At 43.7% G+C, this 20,749-nt stretch overlaps 1 protein-coding gene across 2 annotated transcripts in view; it reads left to right on the top strand.

Moving 5' to 3' along the window:
• Positions 1–20,226, top strand: part of LOC143300468 (uncharacterized) — a 54,619-nt gene extending 34,393 nt beyond the window's left edge. For both annotated transcript variants that reach the window (XM_076614173.1, XM_076614174.1), the window contains exons 10-14: positions 947–1,165; positions 4,127–4,240; positions 7,415–7,645; positions 8,480–8,601; positions 14,097–20,226. In XM_076614173.1, the coding sequence (XP_076470288.1) occupies positions 947–1,165; positions 4,127–4,240; positions 7,415–7,645; positions 8,480–8,601; positions 14,097–16,547 (3,137 nt within the window). In that variant the 3' untranslated portion in view covers positions 16,548–20,226. The remainder of the gene's footprint in view (positions 1–946; positions 1,166–4,126; positions 4,241–7,414; positions 7,646–8,479; positions 8,602–14,096) is intronic.
• Positions 20,227–20,749: the final 523 nt, after the last annotated feature.

Here is a 20,749-nt window from a genome sequence, read left to right as displayed (position 1 = left end):
CGTGTGTGTGTGTGTTTGTGTCCCCCTGCAGGCAACACATATGGTCACAGTATGTGTGTGTTGTGTGTTCCTACAGGCAACACATATCGACACAGTGTGTGTGTGTGTGTGTGTGTGTGTTCCTACAGACAAGAAATATTGACACAGTGTGTGTGTGTGTGTGTGTGTTCCTACAGACAAGAAATATTGACACAGTGTGTATGTGAGTGTGTGTTCCTACAGGCAAGAAATATCAACACAATGTGTGTGTGTGTGTGTGTGTGTTCCTACAGACAAGAAATATTGACAGTGTGTGTGTGTGTGTGTTCCTACAGACAAGAAATATTGACACAGTGAGTGTGTCTGTGTGTTCTTACAGACAAGAAATATTTACACAGTGTGTGTGTGTGTGTGTGTGTGTGTTCCTACAGACAAGAAATATCGACACAGTGTGTGTGTGTGTGTGTGTGTGTGTTCCTACAGACAAGAAATATCGACACCGTGTGTGTGTGTTCCTACATGCAAGAAATATCGACACAGTGTGTGTGTTCCTACAGACCAGAAATATCGACACAGTGTGTGTGTATGTGTGTGTGTGTGTGTGTGTGTGTGTGTGTGTGTTCCTATAGACAAGAAGTATCGACACAGTGTGTGTGTATGTGTGTGTGTGTGTGTGTTCCTACAGATAAGAAATATCGACACAGTGTGTGTGTGTGTGTTCCTACAGACGAGAAATATCGACACAGTGTGTGTGTGTGTGTGTGTGTGTGTGTGTGTGTGTGTGTGTGTGTGTGTTCCTACAGACGAGAAATATCGACACAGTGTGTGTGTGTGTGTGTGTGTGTGTGTGTGTGTTCCTACAGAAAAGAAATATCGACACAGTGTATGTATTGTGTGAGTGAATCCCTGCAGACAACACATACTGACACAGCGTGTTGTATGTCTGTGTGTGCATGTGTCCATGCAGACCGTACACACCACCAGGATGACCAGCCAAGCCTGTTGGAGATCAGGGAGGGGCTGACATCGGAGGGGAGACTGGTGATCGCAGCCACCCCCAGCCTGGACGCTGAAGACAAGCAGACGTTCAAGACGTACGACTCCACCGTCGGATTCTACGTGCGTCTCAAAGGCCACTACTGGGGGCACAGGGACTTTGTCCTGTCCTTCACTTCTTTCAGCTTGGGTAGGTGTGTGCAGGCTGGTGTCAGTGCTGGGAGTGTGGGGGGTTTGTATATGTGTGTGGTGGGTATGTGTGTGTGTGTGTGTGTGTGGTGGGTATGTGTGTGTGTGTGTGGTGGGTATGTGTTTGTGGGTGGTGGGTATGTGTGTGTGTGTGGTGGGGTGGGTATGTGTGTGTGTGGGGGGGGTGGGTATGTGTGGGGTGGGTATGTGTTTGTGTGTGGTGGGTATGTGTTTGTGTGTGTGGGGTGGGTATGTGTGTGGTGGGTATGTGTGTGTGTGGGGGGGGGGTATGTGTGTGGTGGGTATGTGTTTGTGTGTGTGGGGTGGGTATGTGTGTGGTGGGTATCTGTTTGTGTGTGTGGGGTGGGTATGTGTGTGGTGGGTATGTGTTTGTGTGTGGGGGGGGGGTATGTGTGTGGTGGGTATGTGTTTGTGTGTGGTGGGGATGAGGGGTATGTGTTTGTGTGTGGTGGGGATGAGGGGTATGTGTGTGTGTGTGGTGGGGATGAGGGGTATGTGTTTGTGTGTGGTGGGGATGAGGGGTGTGTGTTTGTGTGTGGTGGGATGAGGGGTATGTGTGTGTGTGGGGGATGAGGGGTATGTGTTTGGGGGGGGGGTGGGATGACGGGTATGTGTGTGTGGGGGGGATGAGGGGTATATGTGTGTGTGTGGGGGGATGAGGGGGGGGTGTGTGTGTGGGGGGGAGATGAGGGGTATGTGTGTGTGGGGGGGGGGATGAGGGGTATGTGTGTGTGTGTTGGGGGGGATGAGGGGTATGTGTGTGTGTGGGGGGGGATGAGGGGTATGTGTGTGTGTGTTGGGGGGGATGAGGGGTATGTGTGTGTGTGTTGGGGGGGATGAGGAGTATGTGTGTGTGTGGGGGGGGATGAGGGGTATGTGTTGGTGGGGGTGGGTGGGGGGATGAGGGGTATGTATGTGTGTGTGGTGGGGACGAGGGGTATGTGTGTGTGTGTGGGGGGGGGGGACAAGGGGTTTGTGTGTGTGTGTGTGTGTGTGTGAACGAGGGGTATGTGTGTGGGGGGGACGAGGGGTTTGTGTGTGTGTGTGTGTGTGTGTGTGGGGGAGGACAAGGGGTATGTGTGTGTGTGTGGGGGGGGGGGGACGAGGGGTATGTGTGTGTGTGGGGGTGGGGGGGGGACGAGGGGTATGTGTGTGTGTGTGGGTGGTGGGGACAAGGGGTATGTGTGTGTGCATGTACATCGGCCTTTGGCCACAAAACACATGGTGGGTGGCATGTACATCGGCTAGATCAAGCTGTAAGCTATTTTTTAGATCAAGTGTTAGCTATTGCTGGATCCAGCTGTTAGCTGTTGTTAGATCAGGGTGTTAGCTATTGTTTGATAAAGATCTTAGCTACTGTTAGTTAAAGATGTTAGCTGTTGTTATGTGATGGAGTAATGAACCGTGTGGTAAGAGGGGTTAGGGTGGGGGTATGCTGTGGGTTTAATTTGGATAAAAGGATTAAAGAATTAAGAAATCCCTGTGCAATCCTGTGGGCGATGTCAAAGATTGTAACTGTGATCCTGGGTGGTATATGGTAGATAAAAGTGAATTTAAAGGATGAAAGAATTCAAAAGAGTGAAAGTGTCCAGGATTCAAAAGAGTGAAAGGGTCCATGCACAGACCAGGGACATATAGAGGCCAGCCACAAAGGGTTTTCTGTTAATTACAGTAGTTAAGAAAAAAAAGAGAAAAACAGTGCTGTATAACGTTAGGCGGCTGACCCTGTGTGCAACGCACAGAACTTGTGTTTGAGAGCAACGCCTGTAAAACTGACCAATGCTAATACACACCACGCTGTTTATGCAGGCCACACAAACTGCAGTGATGACACAAAGGTGAAGTCGCTCCTCACAGGGTCAAAAAAGTATAATTTTTTGTTTGTTGCTTGGTGTTCAATAATGGATTTCTAAATGATTCTTTGAGTTAAGTCTGATTGGTTCCAAATTAAGAGCTCAGCTCAACCTTTCTAATGAATATAATGATTATGAAATGGAGTATTGATTACGAAAGATGAATTTGTGAACATAATGTAAGACACCTGAAACTGAGCACTTTTGATGAGTTTGGAGCTGAAAATTGCTTACTTTGTTAAATCAGTTTAACAAAGGCCAACACTAATGGTATAGATTTAAAGAAGGAATGTATTGATTCTGCCAGTATAAAATAATTGTAGTTTTCTGATTCAGATAATTACTCAATTAGTGGAGGCTAGAAACACAGATTTCAAATCGGAGAAGCATGCAAGCAATGCCAAATGCATGAAGTGACTGCCATTGTGTCAGCAATAAAAACATGCATTATATCTTGTAAATGCCTGATCTATTTTTATCCACACGCTATTATGATAGTGTGGTTTTAGTTACCGACAAGTGACCACATATAGAATTTAAGAATGTATCATTGTGTGTGACGAAAAGACAGAATGACATAACCCTCAATGTAGAACTTGGCCTACGAAGGATTAGAATAAAATCCAAGTAAGATTCGTTCGTTCTTTAGTTTAGCATCTTTTCACTGTAAGTGATAAATGATATATTTACAAATAAATAGATAAGTCATCAAATCATTCGATCACATCTGTGGAAAACCTGTGAAGATGACACTAAATGAGAGCAAACAGTAAATAAGTGAACACTGATGGCAGCAATAAATGTTCCACATCACACATACACACACACACACACACACACATACACACTCGCACACATACACACACACTCACCTACCACACCACACATACCACGCACTCACACACAACACACACAACACACTCACACAACACTGCCCTCTCATGCACACACAACATACATGCACACACATCACACACACGCACCCCCCCCCCCCCCCTTGCCGCCCTCACAACCCCCCCTTCCCCCACTCCCTGCCCCCCTCGACCCCCAAAAACTCCGCTAACTTCAGCAAGTGCTGTATGTTACAGATCAATGCAGAAACCTGTTCTGGTGCACTAACGGTCGCTGTGTTCCGTCCCAAGTTGAGTGTGACGGCATCGACAATTGTGGTGATGGCTCCGATGAAGGCTATAGAAACTGTGGTATGAAACTTTTGTATGAATAATGATATGGAAAGGATTACAAATGGAGAAAGACTACTCATTGATAAGAAGTGTCCAACATTTCAAACCTTAGGTCTGTCTTCATGGATTGTGCTTACTGGAAGTGACAGTGTGGAGGTAAAGGCAGGACCAAAGAGAAATTTTGTATTTGTATTTGTATTTCTTTTTATCACAACAGATTTCTCTGTGTGAAATTCAGGCTGCTCTCCCCAGGGAGAGAGTGTCGCTACATTTTAACGCCACCCATTTTTTTGTGTGCAGTTTTATTTGGTTTTCCTGTCAAAGTGGATTTTTGTACAGAATTTTGCCAGGAACATTACATGAGCTAAATGCAGATTGCACACGGGACCACGGTTTATCGTCTCATCCGAATGACTAGCGTCCAGACCACCACTCAAGGTCTAGTGGAAGGGGAGAAAACATCGGCGGCTGAGCCGTGATTCAGACCAGAGCACTCAGATTCTCTCGCTTCCTGGGGGGACGCGTTACCTGTAGGCCATCACTCCACTTTTGACCATTATTTAGCATATATATATATATATATATATATATATATATATATATCTATCTATCTATATATATATCTATATCTATAATATTAACCAGTTTGTGTTACAGCAACAATAACAATACCAATGATATTGATGATAACAAGATTTGTGATTCATTTTGTACTGAATCATGTGCAGAGACAAAAAGCAAAATGTTTCAGCACCAGTTTTTCTCACTTGTGCTAAAACTTTAAATTCAGAGGGACAAAAGACAGTACTTATAAATAGGCACATAGTGGGGTGTCCATCTAACGAATGAAAAGAATAAGAATAAGAGATACATGGGATGGAATATTTCAGTCACCAAAGATATATGTATGGAACATTAGTAATAAAGTCTTTCATGCTTGTCTCCATCAGGAAATTTGTCTGTGTGCAAAAGGAAATTTCAAGCAATTATTTATAAACTGTGTACAGAACTGATGAATGCATTTGTACGTGCTTTGTTGACCCCCAAGTCCAGTTTGGCAATAAAGTATAGAGCAATGGCCTGTACATATATATATATATATATATATATATATATATATATATTTGAGTTTCCCCACTCAGAAGGAGGAGTCTTAACTCTGTTTATACTAAGGTACGCTGTAGCATACCTCATGTGCACGCTTTGTTACTGTGGTATTCTATAGAGTACCGTGAGTTTAAAAATTCATAGTTCATAGGTTAACGGTTTTGTGTGAAAGTAAACAGCTCAGCTCTGTTCTACAGTCATCAAAAAGTGTGCCAGTACTTTTATTGTGGCTGAAAATGCCTTTGTTTGAGTACAACACATGTGAGAATACAGTCACCCTTCTTGCTCGCTCGCTCGACAAGATGGCGTCTCCATCAACTTACTGTGGCTCAAAGTCGAATGCAAACTGATTCTATAGTGGACATCCACTGTGTGTACACATTTGCCCATTCCATTGCTGCAATTAGGAAGTGTCTATGGTTACTAAATATTACATTTGTAGAATTCCTGTTATGAGAGAAAAACTCACCCCATTTATGTCAGTTGTGAAAAACACAGGATTTTTTTCAAAATATAAATCAGAAAATGATTAAGTGAGTGCTTTGAAACTTTGTGAAATGTTAGTCCATTCTGTTGATTATATTATCATAAAACTTCACTGCTATATGTAATTGCATTCTTTTTTTAGATATTTTTCTTAGTTATAGCTGTAAACAAACGGCCAGTACAGAGTATAACGAAGGAAGTCATCGGGCAGTATAGGATGAGTTAAAAGCACCCAGGTGAATTTACATTCTTTCAGATGAAAAAATGGTGACTGCTACAGAATTATTTCAATTACTACAGAGTTAATCTGTGGACGCTAATGGACTTTTTGAAAGAAGTTCACATTTTTTTTCTTATCAGATTTGAATTTTATATACACTGGAAGATTTTTCAAAACTTCTTGATTGAAAAGATTTAAGCAGTGATTAGTTTTTATTGTACTTTTACACACTTGACTTAAAGTAGATGTTAACGTGGCGATAGCCTTGAGATGGCCTTTGTGGTCGGTGAGGCTCTAAGCACCATAATTTGATTTAGTCACCACAGATTTAGGTTTTGTGCTCCCACTGTCTGGAATTCCCTGCCTGTTGGTCTTTAGCGCCAACCAACACTCCCTCTGTTCATCCCAGCTAAAAAATCATCTGTTCTGCTTGGCGTTTTTGTGTTTTTTAAAAATTCTTTCAGCATTGTAAATTTGAGCTATTTTCTTCTGATGGATGTGGGTGTGTATGGTTGAGTTTTGTTTGTCATTTTTGGACATAGCTGCATGTGAATTGGGGGTCGTGATTGCCAGCACATTGTGTCTAACTTTACTTGGAGACATGTGCTATACAAATGGCGTTCATTATTATCATCATTCTTCTTCTTCTCCATTTTCTTCTTCTTATTATTATTAACTCACGCGGGACAAGTAGTTTTCTCCCTTGCTTTTGCTTAGAGTTAGGAAAAAATCACAAAAAATACAAAACATAAAGTAACTGAATGAAATTTGCTGTACTTGACCCACTGACCCCTCTCCTCATGTTGTGTGTACGCCCACCCCCTCCCTCTCTTCATAGCCCTCAGAAGCTGAGTCACTGTCAGTACCTTCTTCCTGGTAGCTTTCTTCACTGCAGATACTTTATTCAACATCTTCATCATCCTCGTCAGTGTCAGAACCTTCAGTTTGAAGCATTTCAATCACTTCAGCAGCAGTAAAAAGCCACTGTCGTGATCTGATTTGCTCCAAAAATGTCCACTTGTATCGCCTGCTACGCCATTTTCGATACGTATGCAGATTAGCTTGTCATGTGGGGTGCTGAAGTCAGTGGCTCGCCAGCGAATTTGTTGTTACAGAATCTCAAGAAGAAACTTTCCATTCGACCCTTGATGTGTTTGCAGTGCCTGGTGTAGCTGCGATGGTTATGCTACCCCATAAGGAAAATGTGGAAAAAAATTTTAATTGTCGAAACTGCAACAGTGTTCTGTTGTCTGGAACCGCTCCTTAGTCTGGAATGTGTTAATATTATTATATAATCATTATCACCCAAAAAACTAACACATAAACACCAGTAACCGAAATCTCCATTCTGTTCACAAACACCATTGATTGGCGGGCAGTGAGCGGGGGCTCGGCCGACAACAACAGCAGTTCTGGCGGCCTGACTTTGTTCAGCCCCGTCATCATCATCCCCATCGTGGTGGGCGTGTTCATCCTCCTGGTCATCTGTCTGCTGGCCATCTTCATCCGCCGCTGTCGCCGCCTGTCTTGCCAGGCCCGCCAGGCCCAGCGCCGCCAGGGGCGGGTAATCAGCTCGGTCAGCGGCTCCGTCAGTCCCCATGAGCAGCGACGTGAGTCTGCTGTGTGAACTTTGTTTTTTGTTTTTTGTGTGTGTTTTTTGTTGTTTTGCTTTGTTTTGTTTTCTGTATTGATTGATTGGTTTATGTGTGTATTTATGTTTATATTTATTTATTCATTTATTTATGTGTGTATTTATGTTTTTATTTATTTATTCACGCATATATTTATTTATGTATTTCATTTGTTGAATGATTTTTTGATGATGTTTATTTGTATATTTATTATTTTATTTATCTATTTATTTATTTATCATTATATTCATTTATTTATCATTCATCTGTTTGCACTTTTTTTTCTACTACAGTGTACCTTCATTATATATCAATCAGGGGAGAAGACATACAACAGCAGTACTTGAGAGTTTATTCTTTTCTCTTTTTTTCCATTCACAAAATTTGTCTGTGATTAATATCAGTAAGGGGAGTAAGTGTACAGCATCAGTTTTTGCAGATTGGCAATAAACGTATGACACATCACATTTTTGAATGAGAGGTGAGTCTCTCGGTTATTATTTTTTTCATTGGGAAGAAAGTTTTTCCTTTTTGATTATTAAGTTATTTCTGGAGTGGATTTTAACTGATTTTTGCATTATGTTCATGAGACTTATATATCTGTTGTGTGTGTTTGAACTTAAATAAATCCGTTTTCCCTGGAAATGCTTTTTCAACACCAGTTCAGCCTGTCATTTGGGTATGCGTGTGAGTATATTTGTGTGTTGCGCATGCACACACATGTATTTCAACATATTTCTACTCATGAGTTTGGGGGGGTGTACACACATACATTCCTAATGACATGTGCGTGTTGGTGTGTATGTGTTTCAGGCCATGGCAGGAGACGGGGGGAGTGGCGAATGGACTCTGTTGGGCCCAGTGAGGTCCTTCACGACCTCCCACCCAGCTATGAGGACGTGCTCACTGCCACTCCCATTGGATACCTTAACCTGGTCAGTGACACACTTTACCTGAAGTAAACCATTGTAAACTACCCCCACTGGATACCTCATGGTCAGTGACACACTTTACCTGAAGTAAACCGTTGTAATTAATGTAAACCACCCCTTTTAGATACCTCAACCTGGTCAGTGACACACTTTTCCTGAAGTAAACCATTGTAGTTAATGTAAACCACCCCCATTGGATACCTGAACCTGGTCAGTGAAACACTTTACCTGAAGTAAACCATTCTAAACCACCCCATTGGATGTTGAGAGAAAGAGCTGTCATCCACAGGCCTGTTGTGCCCAGTTGAATACATGATATATATATATATATATATACACACACACACACACACACACACACATACACACACATACACACAGATAGTTCACACTCATTTCGTGTCCTGGGCACCGCTCCTTGCAGAAAGCACTGAGGTAAATACCAAGACCGGTAAAATATAAAAATATAAACAACAGTAGGCTGTTCATGTTTTAATACTTGTATTCTTAAAAAAGCAGCAAATTTCCGCAATGCCTGAAGAAGCTGTTTTACAGTGGAAATTTGCTGCTTTTTAAGAATGCAAGTTTTAAGACATGAAGAGCCTACTGTTGTGTGTGTGTGTGTGTGTGTGTGTGAGACTTGTTTTGCTAGAAATCCTGATAACAAATATATATGAAAGAGGAAAGTAGTGTGGACATGTGAGACCTGAGAATAAAGAAGACAAAGCAGCTGATAGTCAGCACTGATACCTGGAGGTTCTGTGGCAGATTCGTTTAGGCGATGAATTTTTGGTCCAGTGTGTCACTAGTGACGAAGGTTCCATGACATTTTTAGGCATTGCGTTGTGTCCTTTGAAAGGGCCCTTTACCCCAGTTTTCTTCACCCCACCCAGGTGTGAATGGGTACCTGACTTTGGTTGGGGAAGGTTAAAAGGATGGAAGGAGAGGATTGGGCCAAATGCTCAGCCTTAGACATAGTGAATATGAATTCGCTGCCTTAGACAAAGTGAATATGAATTCACTGCCTTAGACATAGTGATTATGAATTCGCTGCCTCGATGGCCATGAAAAGCAGTGGGACCTTTAACCTTTTACTGTTTTACTTAACTGATACATGCTTGCAGCTGCAGTCTGTACTGCAGAATTTTGTTTTCAATCACCAGACAGGACTGTTAGGATTCACCATCCATTGTCTTGGTCATTGGTGCAACATTGGAGACAAACGGCTGGAAATCTGTGTGGTCTGAATATGTGCACACTGAACACAAGCACTTTTATTAAGAAGAATTCCCAAGTTATTTGTGATGATGACTTGGACATGTTCTGGAAATTTACTTTGCTCCATGGACAAGAACATTGTGCCTTGCTCTTGAATTTCATTGGGCAGGTGTTAAATTTTTTTTTTTTCCTCTTCTTACATACATGTTTTGCCCAATATCAGCAACTTCCACAATGGCATACTATAGAGACTGATGCAGTTTATATTCTGACCAATGATAAAACGCACTGACATACTATTGACACTGATTTTCTGACCAACAATAAAACACAGAGTATGGCCATGTCTGGCTGAGAACAAAACCTGGCAGCCTGCAAGAATGCCCATGATTAATCACATCTGGGAGAATTGCACTGTCCTTTACTGGTAAGATGGGTAAGTGAGAACGCATGCTGTTGTGTGAATATTGTGAAATAAATGACTTGCCAAGCCCTCCCACATCTGGCATGCAAGGTCAATGCGTTACGCAAACCTTCTCAATACATCCGTCATGGAAGCATGTATTTTGTCCACGTTTTGCATCAGTAAACTCATCTGCATGGAGTTGTTTATAGATGACCACAGAGTAAAGAGAGATTTCAAACCAGCAGCTGTATCCACTTGTCCAGGAAGTGTGTGTGGAGCAGACATTAGGTGGCATGGAGAATGTAGAAGTTGGTTGACTTGGGAGATGGATTCAGAGCAACTGAAGCCACAGTGCATGTGACGGTTGGCCAATGAAATTGTTCGGCTTCGATTTGAAACTTGATCTTTGAGTAATATATTTCACAATTGGTTGAACATGCCAGATTTGTGACAAGTCTCTGCAGTGAGGCATCAGCAGCGTTATTGATGCCAGTTGCTCTTAATTTAGTCTTCACATCTCAGAATTTGGACTAAGGCCTAGCCTGGGTGCTGAAGAACAAACAAGCACAACTCATTCTGCCCCACAGCTACATGCCTGCTGCAACTCCCTGGACCAGCACCACATTAGACCACTGCAGAAAAAACAGTGTGGTTCACTAAAACGGCAAAAATCAATGGAGAATTGTTGATTTAATCGGTCAGACAGAGCTTCGTTTTCATGCTTCAGGAATCCGTAAACGGTTCAGTTTAGAATGCCAGCTGTACCAAGCAAGAATGAACAAAATTAGAACAGTGTGTGGGTACAAGAATACACATACCTGGTCCACAGGGGAAGTAATCATGGTATGAGTTACTTGTACCTGCAGTAGAATGAGTTGGCGAGAAGCCGATCCATGCTGATTATTTTATGGAGGAAGCAGACAAAGCTTTCCTCACTTGGTCATTGGGTGTGTGTGTATATCAGATGAGGGAGAGTTGATTCAGTGATAACGTAACTGTCATAATCCGTGTGTATGTATATCAGATGAGGGAGAGTTGATTCAGTGATAATGTAACTGTCATAATCCGTGTTCAGATGAGGGAGAGTTGATTCAGTGATAACGTAACTGTCATAATCCGTGTGTATGTATATCAGATGAGGGAGAGTTGATTCAGTGATAATGTAACTGTCATAATCCGTGTGTATGTATATCAGATGAGGGAGAGTTGATTCAGTGATAACGTAACTGTTATAATCCGTGTGGATGTATATCAGATGAGGGAGAGTTGATTCAGTGATAACGTAACTGTCATAATCCGTGTGTATGTATATCAGATGAGGGAGAGTTGATTCAGTGATAACATAACTGTTATAATCCGTGTGGATGTATATCAGATGAGGGAGAGTTGATTCAGTGATAACGTAACTGTCATAATCCGTGTGGATGTATATCAGATGAGGGAGAGTTCATTCAGTGATAACGTAACTGTCATAATCCGTGTGGATGTATATCAGATGAGGGAGAGTTCATTCAGTGATAACGTAACTGTCGTAATCCGATGTCCTCAAAGTGACATCTGAGAATGATAGATATCTGTATAGTACTTTGCCTTTGTCAGTGGCCACAATAAGACATAACCAGCTGTTATTCTCCATTGAAAAAAGAGAGAGAGAGACAGACAGAGAGAGAGAGACAGACTGATAGAACTACCGTCAGAACATGGCTTGAACATTTTCCTGGATGAATGTGATTTCATATCCCTAAAGATTAGGGATTAAATGCATGCTGTGTTTATAGACGGTGCAAGAAATTTATGTCCTTCTCTTATTCTACTTGAAATGGCTGCATTGAGAGCAAAACTGTATGGCTTTCTTTTATTCTGCTTGAATCACTGCAGTACTGTACTGACTTAATATTATATGTTTTACAAAACTAACTTGGATTCTGCTTTTTTTCTGTTTTTTTGTTTTTGTTTGTTTGTTCATGTCTAGTACTTGAAATAGCATGCTTTAGCATTTCAGTATTCTAGTGCATTTGCTCCAGTTTGCCACAAAAGTATTCATTTTCATCTTAACACCTCAGTCTGAGCTTGCAGTGGACTGCTAGTGATAAAACTTTTTTTGTGAGGAACATAAATTGTCTCTGTTTTGCATTCTGGTGTGGGCCTGTGCGGTTGGCAGGACCATGATTAACGATTTCATGACTGTTTTTTTATGCACTGTAAAAATCTTTGAAAGTTTGATGAGACTTAACTGCAAGATGTCTTCATTTTGCAGTATGGTCATTGATTCATATGCATATGGTTGAATGTGAATGTGTGTGTGTGTGTGTGTGTGTGTGTGTGCGCGCGCGTGCATGTTATTTGTTTATAATATTTTATTTCATTTTATTGCATTTTCCCTCAAGGCCTGACTGTGCATTGGGTTACGCTGCTGGTGAGGCGTCTATTTAGCAGATTTAGTGTAGCATATATTATGGATTTGTCTAAACGCAGTGACACCTCCTTGTGTAACTGAACTGAACTGAACTGTGTCCCTACCTACCACTCCCTCTTTAAACCCCTGAAAGCTGCTGACCAGTGCGCTCATCAGTGAAGGGCTGTCACCTCACTGAGATGACACAGAGCTTACAGGTCAGGATGTCAGTGAAGTCTGTTCCCTCACTGAGATGAAACAGAGCTTACAGGTCAGGATGTCAGTGAAGTCTGTTCCCTCACTGAGATGAAACAGAGCTTACAGGTCAGGATGTCTGTCACCATGATCAGTTTAACCCATTCCACCCTAAGGAGTTTACAGCCTCAGTAGGTTCCCCTGCCATACTGATGCAGAAAAATGAAGAAAATATACTTAACCATTTTTTCCCCTTCAAATTGACAAGTAGGGACACAGCTGGACATACTGTAGAAGTTAGTTCCCTTTGTTTGGGGTTTGTGCATTATGTTGGAACGTGTACACGATTTTCATGAAACAAAGTTTGAGGCCGGGGTATTGGTCGGGCACAGGCCTCAATGAGTTTAGGCTCCTTCCTCTTGGGAGTGCATTGCTTTATGTACCCAGAAGAGGAGTGACTGCCTTGAAACTACTGCCACACCGATCTCATTTCATCTAGGTTCAGCAGGCATGGAGTTAAAGAACAGCAACAGCTGATGTGTTGAATCTGTTGACTGGCATGAAAGTGTGTCTGAATGAGTTGTAATGTATCTAAAGTATTAGTCCAAGAAAAGTAACTACTACTGATACTACCTAATTTATTATCATTAAGAATAATGTCCCTTGCATGGGGCTTGATCCAACGGTGGTTTCCAAGTAAAGTTAAGAAGTTTTAATCTGTCTTCGCTCATGTCTTCAAGTGTGTGTGAATCCACAGCATCATCAAACATTTGCAGAACATCTTTTCCACTTTTCCATCTTACAAACATTACATGAGTCATTAGTGTGTCACTGATGAATGTATTGTTCTTTATGGAAGGAGGTGAGGAATGGGGGTGTGCATGTAACCAGTTTGATTTTTAGTGGCTCACGTGTGTGAACAAGGGGAGTGTATGTTACAACCGTGTTTCAGTGGGAAAGAGACATGAGTTGTAAAGGCTTCGCCTTTTTTGTTTGTGTTTGGTTTTGGAGGAAGCAAAGAAATGGGACAGCTATGGGCAAGCATTGCATTGCATTGCATTATATGGCATTGCACTGTAGCATTTTGCATTGTTTTGTACTGTGTTGTGTTGTTTTCTATTGTATATTCTCAATCTTAGAAAAAAATTATGTGAAGGAAAATATTTACAAATTTGCTAAATAAAACTATTTCCCTCACACCTGTTTTTTTTTCTATTCTTAGGATCCTCTGATGTGGGATGGTGCACAAGGTTTATATCCTGGCACTGGTTTCCTTTGTTGCAGGGGTATTCTGACTCGACTCACCTGTCCACTGACCTGATTCAGCCCCCCAGCTATGACGAAGCGGTCAGACCCGCCACACAGGACCCCCCGTTAGAGTGCCCCCCTGGACAGCGTCAGGATGAGTCCAGTGACTCCAGCGCGGCAGAGACAGGCAGACGCCCTCTGCTGACCCAGTCCTCGTCCTATTCCACTGACGACATGCAGAGATCCAGGGCTGATGAGCACCAACCCCTGGCCACCACCATCTCCTCATCGGATTCCTCCAATGAGGGTGACTGGGGAAGAGAGGGCGCTGTGGACTGGCAGAGGAGAGGGAGAGGGGATGGAGACAGGCAGAGAGAGAGAACGGACAACAGGCAGACAGAGGGTGGACAGCCGCATGCTGGCGGCAGTGTGGCCAAGCCAGAAGACCAACGCATCGTGCTGCCCGACTGTTCATCTTGCGACCTGGGCCACCACAAAGGGGTCAAAGGTCAGGGCAAGGCCAGCGGAGGAGGTCATGACAAGAACGAACTTGTGTCCGACATCATCACCGAGTGTGCAGCATCATCCAGCGCAGCAGCTCCTGTGCCGCACAGCCAGGGGCATCCATCTTCTGTGTGCCGAGTGGAAACATCGCCCGTGGTCACTGCGCCGTCTGTGTTCACGGCTTCTTCCTCCAGCCATGAGGGACAAGCTGGACGCCTGGAAGAGGAGGGAGGAGGGGGTGTGGGGGCAGGTCCACGTGCCGCGTGCTCAGCACCCACTGCCAGCCCTTCTCAGGACCCACCGGCACAGCCTGGGTTCCCGGCAACAGAAGGTGAACTGCTGACCCACCCGCCGGACACCTCGCCCTCTCCGCGCCAGACACGAGGGAGACCAGGCCCTGGCAGGAGGGTGCCTCCCCACATCCAGAAGCTGAAGGCTCCATCCCACATGATGAAGCATCTCAGCAGATCCATGAATGATTTGGATCGGCAGGGTGTGGACAGCAGCAGGAGTGACCACCAGCGTGACGCCAGGCCGTCCCGGCACTGGAGCCATTCCATGCAGAACTTGCTGGACTGTCCAGGTGACGGGCACCATAGAACGGTGGAGCACTCGCTGTCTGAACTGAACAGGCGTCTTCATCACCATCGTCACCATCATCATAGCCAAACACTGCCAGCACCAGAAGACATGTTGACCAGAAGACCTGACCCTGAAGGAAGAGATGCTGTCTTACCAGGCAGTGGACAAGGCAGAAGAGCAAGATCAGAGGACTTTGTGGAAAGAAACCGGTCCAGATCGGATGAGCGGTCCTCTGGTGGGCAGCCAGACCCCAGGCATGGAGACCCTGTGAGGATGGAGCCGGGACAGAGAGGTGGGGAGGAGGGAGGTGAAGGTGCCCCCCCCACAACCACCAACAACAGACCCAAGCCCCAGCCCAAGCCCCGGCGTCTTCACCAGGCAGGGGGAAGACCCAAGCCAGAACCGAGGAAGAGGCTTTCCACAGGGGGAGGTCACAGGCATCATGACCAGCCACCAAGTCCTGACAGGTATCAGCCATCAGGTGAAAGGTATCACCAGTCAGGTGACTGGTATACTGCAGGCATTGACAGACATGGGCCTGTTTCCGATGAACACAGGCCCCAGTCACACAGAAGGACCACAGCTCAAAGTGCCGACAATGTGAACTTGCCCACAGCTGGGGGGGAAAGAAGAGCTGACAGCAGTGATGGAAGGCAGCAGGGTGACAGAGGACGTCCCACTGACAGAAGAAGCAGCACACAGGCCATGGCTGGTGGTCAGTGCAGGGACCACAGACAACACACTGACCGTCCACTGGCACCCCCAAAGCCAGACAGAGCATCAAGGGCCTACATCGCTGGAGTACAGGACTTGCCGAAACCTGACCTCAGTGGTCATGGCAACAGAGGGAGGTACGTGGCGGGTGTGAGTCCTCCTCAGGATTCTTCACGCATCCAGAACTCGCATCCTTCCTACCGCCGTGCCGACCCCCCTCCCTACAGGCCCAGAGATTGGAATGGACCTACCCGGCCAACGTCTGTTCATGGTCCTGCCAGCCCGTCCCAGCCCAACCCCCCTGCCCACATACCGTATCCCTCAAACCACAGCCAGCTGTCTGCTCGGTCACTTCACCCTCGGGACACAGCTCCCAACCACCCACCACACTCTGGTCACTCACCCAGCAGCTCGGCTCACTTCCCCAGGACAGGGGGGGTCCAGTCAGTGCCCAGATATGGGCAGCACACTGAGGGCATGGCTGCCACTCCCCCAGGGGGCAGCACCGGGGGAGAGGGTCACAGCGCCCCCACCTCTCCCCGCTTACCGGCCAGGCCTGACATTGCCGCCACTGTGGATGGCTTTGTGGTGATGACCTCGCCTCCTGGCGCCGGGGGGTCCGCCCCCTTCCTGTCCCTGCGTCTGGAAGGACAGGGGGAGGAGGGGGAGGAGGACATTTATGTGTGAGCAGTCGTCAGGCACACAGGTCTCCTGACCGACCATCCCTCTCCAGTGTTAGGATCGTCGCCACATGTGGAGTGACGCTCCTCGTTGTGAGCTGTGTTGTCACAGAGAGAGATCTGTGTTAATTCATTGGTACCTGCGCCCAAGCATTGCTCTGGTGTCAAAATTCATCTCATTGAAATGGTTTTCACATTCATACATTGAAATGGTTTTCACGTTCCTACATATGCATAGACTGCTTGTACAGAAGTTCGGAATGTGTCCACATTGTAATTTGGAGGAAAAACAGTAAATCTTCTGCAATTTTTCCTCATCAGCATGGCATGGAAGTCTGCTCAGGCTGTAAACTCGTCAGGGCTGAATGAGTTAACCCTTTTTTTTTCCTGAAGACTGAAGCATAGAAGGAGTATGAAGGACAGCCAGGTGGAATTTTCCTGGAATGAGGACATGATCTGTGTTGCTGACTGCACCAGGAGACGGGGACAAGACTTGCTTACCCTCCATATTAGCTTTGATTTGCAGTGCATTTAGTTATGTCAGTTGATGAAAAATAACACAACCACCAGAAATGCAATGCTGTGAATTAATCATGAGATAAAGATTTATACCATTTGAAGGTTGTGAATGGATGGCCCATGTTATCTTAAATTTACATACCATGTCTTGACTCAAATCAACAGAAAGCCCAAACACACATGGTTGTGCGTTAGTTTTGCTACCATTAAAAAAAAAAGTAACCAGGTACAAATGACAGCCATTCTGGAGTTGCAAACAGACAACGTGCCTGGAACCAGTGGTGAAAAGCCACTTGGCTAGCTGAGCATCAGTGAAAGTCTGGTCAACAAAGCGTGTTGGGTCATGCTGATAGTCTGACATCTGTTTAGCAGATGTAGTGTAGGGTATATGGATTTGTCCGAACGCAGTGACACCTCCTTGAGTAACTGAACTGAGCTGGCCAACTACCCCCCCAGTCTCCCATGTGTGTTGATGTGCCACCCAGATCTTCAGTCAGTCAGAGCAGATGAACTGTTCCATTGTATATTTCATTGGGGGTGTCAGGCTGCTAGTTAGAACACAGCCTGGGTTCAGTGGATGAGGGAAGCTCTTTCGAGCAGCTGAGTCTGGATGCAAGTATGCACTGCTCTTGCTCTGATCTGCACAGCAGGTGTCTGTATTTTCCTGGTCTGGATCTGCTTGAGATGTGATTGGATGGTTAGTCGGACATAGATCATTTTTGTTTGTTAGTTGTTTTATTGTTCTGATTTTGTCACTGAAGACGACGGAATTCAGAACTGTTGTTTTGGATGCAGTGTTTACAGAGGGTATGAAACACTGAGTGTTCTGTTTTGGTTGTGGAAAAAGGGATTGGGGCTGTATTTCTTTCAATGTGAGCTTCAAGAATGATAGATTTGATATGTTTTCATTTGAGCATGTAGATTTGGTTTTGGAGTTGAATTCCTGAGTTTGTCCCAAATTGTTGTTTAACCAGTACTTTTTACAATCTGCTTCTGCAAACACAGCAATGAAGATACTGCCATTACCGCACTGCCCAGCACTTAGTGCCATTGGATGTAGTGTGGCAGACAAGTGATAGATGGCCTCTGTATTGTTAGGGTGTGTGTGGAGACTATCACAGCACAAACACAAGCTTGTGTGTGTATACATGTATTCTGATGTGTACATACATATGCTCCTGTGTGTGTACATGTACACATGTGTGCACACACACACAACACATCTCACACACACACACACACACACAACACATCTCTCACACACACACACAACACATCACACACACACACACACACACACACACACACACACCACATCTCACACACACACACACCTGGTATCATGTGGAGTGGAAAGAAATAATACTACACATGCAGACACACACACACACTTATTTGACACACACGCTCTAGACACACACACACTCTAGACACACACACACTCTAGACACACACACACACACACACACCCGGTATCATGTGGAGTGGAAAAAAATAAGACTACTACACATGCACACCCACACACACACTTATTTGACACACACACTCTAGCCACACACACACTCTAGACACACACACACACACACAAAATGTGTAAGTGTATAACTTACTATAAGGCTGTCATGATGTTGGAACCTGGCACAGCGCGATAATAGTTTCCACATCATCTTCTTGTTTAAACAATAATCTTGACTGCTTGTGAGCCATGCATGCAACATGCACCCGGACAGCCAAAGTTCCATGTTCTCTCTGTGAGTGTGAGTGTGAGCACTGCATCTCCTTTTGCACCATGTTCTACAGAATTTTGATTGTCTGTTCATTTTCCTTTCAGAAAAAGTATGGGTTATGAATACTTTCTTGCAGTAGTTTACATGCTGTTTTTGCTAATGATTACCCACCACAACCCGAAAACCACCTGGCAAACAGGAAGTGCAAGTGAAAATAGTGCTTGACAGTGAAGAGGTTAATTTTTCCATCCAAGATGTGTGGCCACCTGGCTGCTGCTGGCACCATGCTGCAACAAAAGATCACAAACTCTCTCTCCTGTGCTACAAATTTATGATTCGTATGGCTCCTTCCTACTTTTCTGAGCTTCTGCATTACTGTCCTCCGTCTAACCAGCTCTGGTCATCAGGTGATGACTGTCTCATAAAAATTCCCTCCTGCAGAATCAGATTATATGGAAAATGCACTTTCTCTTTCCAGGCTTCTTCCGCATGGAACTCATTCCCGTTTCCTGTCCGTCATGCTGTTTCTCGCCCTTCTTTCAAAACCTCTTTGAAAACTCATTTATTTCCAGCCATTCAAATCAGTAAATAACTCCTTGTTTTCACTTTTATAGATTGTTTTAGTCCAGTCATTTTTGCTATTTTGAATTGTACACGTGTTCATATGCCTTGACTGGCAAAGATGTGCTTGCGTGTGTGTGTGAGTGTGTGTGTGTGTGTGTGTGTGTCTTCATCTTGTGTGGAGTGAGTGTGGGTTTGTGGGTTGGAGTTGGAGCAGGAAGATTTGTGTGTGCAGATGTATTCGTGTGTTTTTAGTATGCATAAGTCATTGTAATTTTCATTGTAAATGCCCAAGGCTTTTGATTCATTTGATTGGGCATACCAAATGTCCTTTTATTATTATTATTATTATTATTAGATGCTGGAATGAGTGTTGTGTTACTTTTTAAAAAGTTATTTGTTTAATTGTTATAAAGGTATTTCTCCTGCTTCTAGTATGTTATCTATATATTTCCCAGAAAGAGGCAAGACTGAAGCAAATCAGTGTATGTTGCTTTCATATTAGCTCAGCCAGCTGAGGGCTGGAGAACTGAAGCAAGGAAAAGAAGGAACCAGTTAGAAAGAAGACTCTGTAATATTGCAGTATTTCCAGAAAACACAGGATACTATTTTTAGCTACAAAAACCCCACAAAAACCAATAACAACAACAAAAACACACCTCCATATGTTGTTCTTCAACAGATAGCATATCAGTGGATAGAATTTGGTTGTTGGTTTTTACAGATTCTAGCATATCAAGAGGGGAGGGTTTTTTGTTGTTGTTTTGTTTTTTTCAAAGGAAAGCATTCCAGTGGGTGGAGTTCAGTTCATTTTTTTTTTTTACAGACAGGGTAACAGCGTGTAGACTTTGTTTTTTTTTGTTTTTTTTTTTTTACAGACAGGATAACAGTGTGTAGACTTTTTTTTTTTTTTTTTTTTTTTTTTTTTTACAGACAGGATAACAGTGTGTAGACTTTGGTTTTTTTTTTTTTTACAGACAGGATAACAGTGTGTAGACTTTGTTTTTTTTTTTTTTTTTTACAGACAGGATAACAGCGTGTAGACTTTGGTTGTTGTTATTTTTTACAGACAGGATAACAGCGTGTAGACTTTGGTTTTTTTTTTTGTTTTTTTTTTTACAGACAGGATAACAGTGTGTAGACTTTGTTTTTTTTTTTTTTTTACAGACAGGATAACAGCGTGTAGACTTTGGTTGTTGTTATTTTTTACAGACAGGATAACAGCGTGTAGACTTTGGTTTTTTTGTTTTTTTTTACAGACAGGATAACAGTATGTAGACTTTGGTTTTTTTGTTTTTTTTTTACAGACAGGATAACAGTGTGCAGACTTTGGTTCTTTCTTTCTTTTTTTTTATTTTTATTTTATTTTTACAGACAGGATACCACTAGTTAGAATTTGGCT

Source organism: Babylonia areolata, chromosome 26 (assembly GCF_041734735.1).
Source record: "Babylonia areolata isolate BAREFJ2019XMU chromosome 26, ASM4173473v1, whole genome shotgun sequence".
In the NCBI taxonomy this organism is placed as follows: domain Eukaryota; kingdom Metazoa; phylum Mollusca; class Gastropoda; order Neogastropoda; family Buccinidae; genus Babylonia; species Babylonia areolata.
Note: the sequence above shows the minus strand (reverse complement) of the source record. Positions and strands in the feature narration are given on the sequence as shown.